Here is a 10,374-nt window from a genome sequence, read left to right as displayed (position 1 = left end):
CCAGATGTACAATGTCGACGCCCTCGACAAATCGCTTATGAGTTGCTATTATCTGTAAGTTTTTCAATTCATTGTCTACATATAACTTGTTTAGTTATTTCAATTCATTGTCTATATATAACTTGTACTCTATTATGCAGAATGAAGATTCTGGATTGTAAAAATAGGAACATCCTAAATATTGGGTTTATTGACCCAGATAAAATACATATAGCAACGCTAACTGATAAACCCAAGGAGACGGAGGAAAACCTTCTAAGGTTTCTAACAGATCAAAATTTCTGTGACCACATACTGTTTCCATACAACTTCAGGTGAGGGTCTTTACTCTGTTGTGTCCATTCACTTATAAGTGTAATTGATAAGTTACTGACACACACACACACACACACACATATATATATATATATATACACACATGTGCAGCTTCCATTGGATTCTGTTGGACATTCAAAGTGATAAGGGAAGAGTTGATGCCTTCGACCCATTATCGAGACCCTTGAAACAGTTCCAAAGCCTGCAGGACATGCTCCAAGGGTAATTTCAATCATTCTTGCGCTCTATCGGTCTCTTTCGATGATTTTCTGATATATCAATTAATGAAAAACTTAGCAAATCATTATCCTTGTCGGGCAGGGTTTGGAAGCGGTTCAAGTGCGTGACTCCCGGTATCGAGCCTGAGAAGCTGACCTTTAGAGCGGTTCAGGTAAGTAGTAGTATGATATACTTCTATTTTCAATACATTTATGATGCTAGATTATTATTTTGATTATATATATTCTATTCTCGTAAAGTGCGACCAGCAGCCATCTATTTTTAATACATCTATGCGGATACTATGTTTGCGAGACCATTCGCACGTTTACCTTTGAGCACAAGGATCACAGATTCGACGTAAGCAATGAACATTCACACCTCTATTTTTACCCGTCATTCTTTGTTATCATGCTTGATATTCATATTCATCTCCTCTTCTTATATAGTACACGGCCATGAGGGAGAAGGTCCTATCAGAGCAACGCGCGATTGCTGTTGCAGAGGAGCTTGCGATCTTTCTGAGGACGGAAGCTATAGATGACAAAGTACGATTTAGTGTAGCTAGGGGCCATTACTGATGTTCGTTCATGTAATCGAATAGACGGGCTCTAGTCCCGATAATTCAGATCTCCATATAATTGTATATATATGCTCGCTTGTAAGATAAGCTAATCTTATATATATATGCATAATTATTTCTATTTAGAATTATATGAAAACTAATTCCCGAACACCAAACGAGACATCACGTTAATCTCCCGAACACATAAACCCTAAAACCCTAAAACCCAAAAATAAACAAAATCTGAAACTCTTTAGTCCCGGTCCGTGTAAAGAACCGGGACTAAAGGGCCTGCCCCTGAAGGCGCTCCGAGACGCCCACGTGAAGCACCTTTAGTCCCGGCTTGAAACAGGGCCGGGACTAAAGGTTAGGCCTTTAGTCCCGCCCCTTTAGTCCCGGTTGGTGAACCGGGACTAAAGCCCCTTACGGGCCGGGACTATAGACCCTGTCCCCACTAATGTAACCCTAGTAGTGTATTCTGCCGCATCTCTTGTTTGTCACAACATACACTAGCATCTCTGAGTGGAAAGTCGTCGGGTGCCCTAGGCGACCAAGATGATATGACATGTGATCCTCCGCGGTCCATTACCCATCCCATCCACGGTAGCCTCATTGGCATTTTTAAGCGCGCATGCCATCGGCCAGAAAGAGCCAAAGGGTGTGTCATTGGCGTGCACATCAACCAAGGGTCAACAACTCCACTGTCCGACCCGGTGAACCGACTCTAATATTCAAACCACAGACTGAACCACACGGTATGTGGGCGTAGCACTAGGGATGGAAGTTTTGCCCATGGGTAGGGGTACCCGCGGGTAACAGTGGGAATGGGTAAGAGTTGGAGAGATTTTCTACCCTAGCTAATGGGTATTCATACCCGCAAAATATTTGGATAGGGGATGGGTATGAAGTTTTTTCATGTTTTTTCATACCCGCAAGAAATAAGGTCAATTATGTCGTTTATTGACTTTTCTGATCAAATTGATAAGGTCAACAATTGGCCGTCAAGAATGAACAAATATGACCTTTCTCAAACTTGGGTCATAGATCTCTATTGACCAAAATTTGTTTTGGTCACTACCCATTTGTGTCAGACACGTAGGATCTGACATGGCCAAGCTCACGGGGCATGGCTAGTGACCAAATGGAATCATCATAAATTTCAGAACCCAGTCCACCAATCTAGCCTATATGGGCCTGGCCCAATACCTATTTTACTATTGAAAATGTCTGATTTGTTTGGGTTGATGCATTATTTTGCCAAAAGCACACATATCTCAGGATAGGCCCATTAATAAAGAAGTACAACAGTATAAAATGTTAAAAATAAATTGTATATTTCATTTCAGTAGCACATCACATGACATACAGTACATCATCCACCGACTCCTCTACACATCAAGGTTCAAGGCCTCACAAGTGCACATCAAAATAATTTTACAAGTGCACAAAAGAATACTTCTGCAAGTACAAGTGCACAGAAAGAGGACCCAACAAGTGCACAATCGCACATCAGGAGAGTTCTTCTCATCCTCTTCCTCTGCACAATCTGCCACTCCTACCATTGTCGCCTGCAAGAAGAAAATGATGGCAAGGCATAGAGAGCAGATCAAGGAAACTAACATGATAGAGCATCAAATACTAATGAATAGATAAGTCTGTAGACAATGAGCCACATATAATAATAAAAAGGGCCGCATATAATAACCGATTATAGGTTCATGCACTTGTACCACAAAAAATCTCCTTATATTATTTATCTCAAGACTTCCATTTAGATGTTAGACGTGCTTGAAAAGAAACCTATCTTAAAGAAAAAATAAATCTACAACCTTAGGATAATCAGGACGATCTTGGTATAACAAGAATCTGCCCACGAGCAACAGATCATGCTACATATAGATAAAAGAAATAACGATTGTAATTTTAGCTCATAAGCAGTTCTAAAAATTCTAGTTAAGCACTTGCTGCTAACAATGGATAAATTGTGAATAATCTATAGTAAGTTTGCCCAATTAATTTCTTCTGGACAGTGAACTCGAGCACCTCTTCTAAGTTTACACTACAACAAATTTGATAATCTGTGACACACATTCTGTGACGATTCAGTGAAAAAACGTCAGGGAATCATCTTAATTTCACAAACTGTGACGTTTTTTCAATGAATCGTCACGGAATGAGCGTCATAAATTATCACTTTTGTTGTAGTGTTAGTTGAAAGTCGATAAGTGCTTACAATGATAACTTGAAGATGTTGGTCTGGTTAGGTGAGAGCGAGCAACCCGTGGCAGTCCTGCTCGTGGTTCTTCCGTTGAGGGCAAGCAAGCTCAAGGCGACGACAACAGTAGTCGGGACTCCATCTCGCCACCCCCATGTCCAAAGGCGTCGTGCTGCAAGATGAGGCACACAGAGCAGCAGAAATCAGAGTATTGATTTCACAAATAAAGAGAGAGAGTCAGAGGATGGCAAAGAAACACCATCCGGATAAAATAAGACGGCGACGACAACTGTGAATTACGAGATATGGCAAATGCGGCAGCGACGACACGGGCAGATAGATCAAGTGGCCGCGATGTTTGGGCCGTCCGGCACCTCGAGAGGACCAGTATTGCTTGGCGGCGCCAAGGATTGAGGATGTCCACCAGGTGACCCGTCGCCTGAGCAGGGTTCCGGCAAGCGTACAGGGACAAGAGGGGTTCTGGAATATGCGTCATCGTAGGAGACGAGACATATCCAGCAGGCACCAAGTGCCAAGGAGCAGACATCACGCATGGTGGCACGAACCGATGATGGGACGTCTTCCTCTCCGACGGCGTGAGCACCGACGGCCGCTCGTCTCAGATGCACGAAGGAAGGAGGGGGATGACCTGGTGGCAGCGAAGGCTAGGAGTGGTGATACAACGACAGAAGAGGATTGATTTGAGAGACAATAGGGAGAGTGGCACATGTACTCGTTGGAGCGGGGGTACACAGGGATGGATGCCAAAAATGAATCGGCGGGGTGTGATCTCCTCTAGCACGAGCTCTGGAAGATGGCGTTGAGAGGAGGCACTAGTGTCATATCCACCGGCGCCATGGTCGTCCGCGCCCACACCATGGCATCCCGCACTGAATGGGAGAAGAGAGTGCGGCAGCCAGATCCGCCGACGCCAATGTCGGGGCCTGCCGCAGCGAACGAGGCATAGGGGATCGTGGGTGGGAGGTTGACGGGAGAGGTGGAGAAGGAAGCGCAGGGGCCTGCTGCGGCGAACGGGAGCACACGGGATCTGGTGAGGGGAAGGAAGGCTGGCGGCAGGAGAGGTGGGAGGGGAGTCAAGCGGGATGAGTCTCGACTCTCGAGATAGGGCTACGGTTAGGTTTGTGGGGAAGGGACTTTATATCCTACTAGCAAAAGGGCCCGTGTGTTGCAGCGGGAGAAAAAAATACCACACGCTTTTAATTTTTTTATAATTATTTTAATTTATTAAAATAATAAGCTAACTAACTAATGTAGTCAGTCCTATCCTATTTTGTTGAGAAATCAACCCATCCATTGTTAATTTCACCATGATGAGAAATTGAGGGGGACTAGCAAAGCAAAACAAAGAGGCTACGTGAATTGATCAATGGACTGTGATCTTATTTCACTCATGGTGTAGAGAATGTGGGATGAGATGACAAACTGAAGATGGTGTTCCATTCTCTCTCTACAACAATGCAATCTTACATTCAATACATTCATTCATTAACAAACAAATTCCCACAAAACAAAATTTCTTGCCGGTGCTTGGCACACGGTTGGAGGCATCGGGAGGGGATCTCACGAGATGATGAGTTCCTGCCGGAGGATTGGATACGATGAGGGGAGCAAGGGTTAGGCGCCTCTATCTGGCCATAAGGAGTCGTCGTTCCCGCGCCATAACCTCGGAGTTCCCCGTGTGAGCCATGGAGGCGCGCCTCCACCTGCAAGTACTTCGCTCCGCCACGCCTTATCCGCGCGCCGCCGCCGTTCTGCATCGAGCAGACGCATCATCCCAAGTCGATGTAGCTGTCGCGTTGATTTGATTCAGAAGCTGTGCTCGAGCGCCGAAACGGGGGTAGCAAGCGGACAGAGGTACGACCGCGGAGGCGGGTGGGTTGAGATCGACAGCATTGGTGGTTGAGGTCGGCCGGGGCGGCGAGTGGTGTGGCAGCGGCCTTGGCACAGGCCACGGTGGACCAGGGTCGACGCGATGCACTCGAGCACCGCAATGGGGACAGTGAGCGGGGAGAGGTACAACCGCGGAGGCGGGTGGGTTGAGATCGGCAGCGGCGGCGAGTGGTGTGGCGGTGGCCTAGGCACAGGTTAGGGTGGCCCAGGGTCGACGGGAGGAGGCGATGCGTACAGATATAATTTTTGCAGCGAATCGTTTTTTCCTTTTGCGTTGCAGATAAATGATGGAGCGCGGGTTGAATAACAAAAAATTACACGGGCTTTTTTTATAAAAATGTCATGGTGTGTTTTCCGACGGAAGCAATAGCCGCTTTATTATTAGGTATAGATTCCCCTTTTTAGTGAATTATATCCTATTCACTTAATGGGTCTCTAGTTGTATTTTTTGATTGCCTATAAAAAGAGGTGGTTTAACCGTATATCCACGTCATTGTACTTGTCGATGGAATGTGGTTTCGTTGTATTTTCAGGCACACATACTATAAGTTTAGGTGTATTTTGTTATGAACATGCGGTGCAAAAGATCACTTGTGCGGCCAATCGGAAAAATAAGAAAAAAAGATATGTATCTTGAAAGGGCCCCAACCTCTCTACTTCTATAAAAATTGCATGTGGGTTGTCATTGGAAAAAAATTCAACATAATTTGTTGAAAACTTTTTATATCTTCATACTTCTTACCTGAACTTTTACAATAATTGTGTTAAAATGAGGCACGAGTTCATGTTTAAGTTTTTATTGTCTCAAACAACAAGTTAAGGTACCCTATACCACCTTTTAAAAATATTTATCTAAATAGGGTCTACAAATAATGAGATTAGCATGGGCTCATATATTTCATTTTGGTAATTGTATTGTATTTCCAAAATTTTAGGATATTAAAATGATTAATTATAATTTATTGGTATTTATCTAATATCATTTACTTCATCCATATATGTATAAAACAAATTTTCGCTGTGTATACATGACACATTGGCAAAACTGATGAGGTGCCATCAAGTCACCTCCATGCATATGTTTACGATCTTATATTTGATCATGGTAGCACTGAAATATGATCATAAATAATACTACACATCCTAATGACCATTTTATGCAATAGTATCATGACCAAATTGACGCAAAAGGTCGTAACGTTATGCGCTTTGGACCCTCTTAGACTTGCCATGACTAATTTCATAATTAACGTCATTATTTTTTGTCATAATTAACCGTTTTTCTTTTAGTGGAAGCTTTTTCACGCGCCAGTTGAAACTTTTCCCGCACCGCTCAAAATTTACTTTTGTGGTTGAAGCTTTTTAACCATATTTTTTGTTGCAACGGGCAACGAGGAAAGCTACAACGAGTGGCCATTTTATCTACAATGAGGGAGATGACGAAGTTTCGCCGGCAACGACTTCTTACGAATTTGTTGCAACCGACAATGAGAAAAGCAACCACCAGCGACCAGTGTGTGGTGGTGCGACCGGCGTTCGACGAGCGGCGACATGTGTTACCACAACGACTAGGATTTCCTACAACCGGTGCGCTTTTCGCTACCACTGCAGTGACTGCGTGCTACGAGCGGTACGGCGACGGGGAGCTGTGACCTCGACGACGGGCGTTGGAACCTCGTGGCTGGAGACTTGCGTGCTGGTGGTGTAGCCGGGGGCTGGTGCCTGCTGGTGCAGGTGCCCCTGGCGTTCGCTTCATGAGGAAGAAGAAGACGAGGGGGGTGCTCCCCTTGCTCGGTACTCGTACGATAGAGCAATCGAACGCCCCGCACATGTCCGGCCTAAAGTTCGGCCAGCGTCGGGTGTAAATATTTACCTTGAAAAAAAACAAGAGAGATAATTTTGTGATGCCCCAATTGCATCTTTTCTGTCTTTCCTTCATTTATTCCGTTTATTCTAACGTAACAACCACAAAGCTCCCTGGAATACAGACAGAGCCTGTGCCATCCCACACGTGGTGAATTGTGGCGACTAGACAAATATGCAAAGCTAGCTATGACTCGGCCGCAACGTGAACTTGCACGTCTCTGGCCCATACAATGTTCCATTGCAATACCTAATGCACCGATACGACTCCAGACGTGATCATAACCTTAACGTGTACAATCTCAAAGTACTAGCAACAAAGAAAAGAGTACATTTATTGAGGTATAACTAGATTAAGTTCACCACACCGTGTTAGAAACAGTTGTTCATCATGGATCTTACCGAAGGTGGCGCTGAAAACGGGCCTCCGAAGGTGCGAGCTTTCTTCAAATTTAATCCATAACTTATCCGTGATGCTTTTGCATGTCCAAGTTTCAAGGAGCTTGCCCCGTTCCAACGTTTCATCCGCATCCCGTAATCAAATATGTCCTTGAAAGGCCTGCTGGGCACGCCATGCATAGGCTCGTCCGAGCCATCTGGGATCACCATGGCCGGCGACAGCAAGGTGGGGCGACGGTTTATGAACTCCACGATGCTCTTCATAAGCTTCTTGCTGGTCGCACGTAGGGGGGCATACAGATGGAAGCCATGGTCCTCGCCCTCCGACTCCACCACGGTGAGGTTGTCGTCGACCCACCCGCACCTGCGCATGCTGGAGACGAACCGGTGCCCCCGTTCACGCAGGGTGTCCTTCAGGGCAACGGCCACCAGCACCCGCTTGCCAGATAGCAATGCGATCTCCTCGTCCGGAGGATTGATCCGAGGATCATCGTTGCCTGCCTGGCCAGCCGTCACGAACGGCCACAGCTTGTCCACCCACACCGGCGGGAACATGGCGTCTCCGTCCGAGACCTTCTCCGCGGGGAGCCGCTCGAGCCCCCAGAAGAATGGATGCACCATGACCAACCCCTGGATGTCCATCATGGTGTCATCACGTGTGGCACGTACGGCCGTGTGGTACACGATGTTGCCGCCGGCGCTGTCCCCGGCGAGGAACGTGCGACCGGGGTCCGCGTATTTGGCGAGCCAAGGGTCGGACAGGGACGCCACCCACCGCAGCGCGGCCCATGTGTCATCGTAGGACGTGGGCACGGGATACTCCGGCGCCAGTCGGTACTCCACGGACACGATGAGCGCCCCCGCGCTGGCGGCGAGGGAGGTGGCGTAGCGGTGGTACGTCCGGGAGAAGGCACTCTCGGTGCAGAAGGAGCCGCCATGGACGTACACAACAAGGGGGAGCCTGGTGCCGGCCTCGGCAGCCTGGGCAGGAAGGAACAGGCGCACGGACACGCCGGTGCCCTGGTCGATGACGACGTCCCTCGTGGCCACGCCACGGCTGGCGTCCGGGTCCTCCGATGCCGGCACGAACGAGCTCATGAACCGCTCGATCCGGCCATCCTTGTACTTGCGGATTAATGGGTAGAATTCGTCGTCCACCTCGCCGTTGGCATTCTTATGGGAGGGGTAAGTCTTGTTTGCAGGCATGGTGACGGGTGACCTACGGGATATGTTGACGATGTACTCCAACTACGATCGAGTACAAGCTAGCAAAAGCTGTCAGATCTATATTATGTTTGGGCACAAGCTAGGTTTGCTTCGATGGGTTTTATAGCATTCTACTGGACACGTCCTTCTTCACTGTATATCTTTCAATACACGAAGACTTCTCTTTTGCAATTAATATACATACAAAGACTGCCTAGTTCTGACCGAAAACTCTATTTGGTGTTCGAGGACTTAAAATGTGGTCAATATGCAGGCCTCAGGTCACGCTCACGTCTCTTCTAGTTGGTTTAGGGTTTGGTTGTTGTATTTCCGAAGTGTTCCAGACTACAAGTTCCTGAATTTGTGACCGAAAGGACACACACACACACACACACAATGTCATAAACATGCATGGAGCGCACATGGTATTTCCCACAAGGGACTATTTTTCGATAAAGCACGTATTAATATCTCGAAATGTAGCATTAAACGGATACAAAACATGATGAATAACACCCGTCTATTACATAACTAGGATGTTACAAGCGACTATATATGGATGAGTTGGTGATAGAATACCCCACGCAGTTTCTGGACAGCATGGCAATGGCATGTAAAAAAAAACAACAATACATCATACAAATAGGTGAAATGAAACTGTTCCGGACTTCTGAACACATCATTGCTGTTGCTAGATGGTTTTTGGTATCCGCCAGCGTTGTGTTAGTCCCACGTGTTGGCTGGTTCTTGAGGAGCATTTGGAGAAGGACAAGGAGAGTAAGCATGGTATGCAACACTTCCGTGACAAAGAAAAGCTTGCACCAAGGTACATCAGCACCTTTAAGATCCTATCTTCTAAAAACTTGGCCCAAGAATTTCCATAAGTGTATAGTGCTATTTAGGTGCCCCAGCTACAGAAGTGTCTTCAAGTTTCAGGCAAGCCCAACCTTTTCCAGGATATCGACAACCAGTCCACCATACGTTAGGCCTCATCAAGGACCGAACATGTCTTGAAACCCAATTAGCATAACCGTACTTAAAGTTGCAACATAGCATACAAAAGATCCATACGATCAACCACAGAGAAGCCGAAACAACATAGGAACATGAAATACTACAGTGTAACACTTTTAAAAAAATTAGTGTTCATAAATCAATAGAGTGGCATTCTTTTGGTTTCTGGTGGTGGGGGTGCTGTCACACTCGGTGTTTGGCGACAAAAACATCAATACCATTGTAAAAAAAAACAGGTCCAACATTAACATTTGTGTTGCAGAGTTTAAATCTGCATTTAGAAACCACATGTTTGAAATCATGTACCACAGCATTCTTTCCCAATATTATGCTCCATATGAACAAAAAAACATATTAACAAGAAAAAAAGACAGATTAAATTTTGCAAATGTGACTACTCATATGGTAGTGCCATCTAAGTAGCCGGCAACTGAACAGTGAGATGTGAGGGCGGCGCAACCTGGTTTGGGTTGGTCCGATATGCTGGTTCCATAGTGGGTGGCTAGGTATGTGCGGTTGGGGAAAATAAAAAGGAAGAGGAGCGAGAGAGAGAGAGAGAGAGAGGGAGAGAGGGGGGGGGGGGAGGGATGAGCAGATGGGAGAAGACTTACGAAGGAAGATAATGGGAGGTGTAGTGGCAGCGACAATGAGGCGACGAAAACGGCGG

The 10,374-nt window shown here is 46.2% G+C and overlaps 1 protein-coding gene across 1 annotated transcript; it reads right to left on the bottom strand.

The window, feature by feature from the left end:
• Positions 1-7,128: 7,128 nt before the first annotated feature.
• LOC123429049 (probable carboxylesterase 5) lies at positions 7,129-8,782 on the bottom strand. Its single transcript, XM_045113110.1, has one exon. It carries the CDS (start codon positions 8,691-8,693, stop codon positions 7,461-7,463), a length of 1,233 nt encoding a protein of 410 aa, XP_044969045.1. The 5' UTR covers positions 8,694-8,782; the 3' UTR covers positions 7,129-7,460.
• Between the last annotated feature and the right edge of the window lie 1,592 nt (positions 8,783-10,374).

The sequence above is a fragment of the Hordeum vulgare genome, chromosome 2H (genome assembly GCF_904849725.1).
Source record: "Hordeum vulgare subsp. vulgare chromosome 2H, MorexV3_pseudomolecules_assembly, whole genome shotgun sequence".
NCBI classification, from domain to species: domain Eukaryota; kingdom Viridiplantae; phylum Streptophyta; class Magnoliopsida; order Poales; family Poaceae; genus Hordeum; species Hordeum vulgare.
The sequence above is the reverse complement of the archived record's forward strand: the minus strand, read 5'-3'. Positions and strand labels throughout refer to the sequence as shown.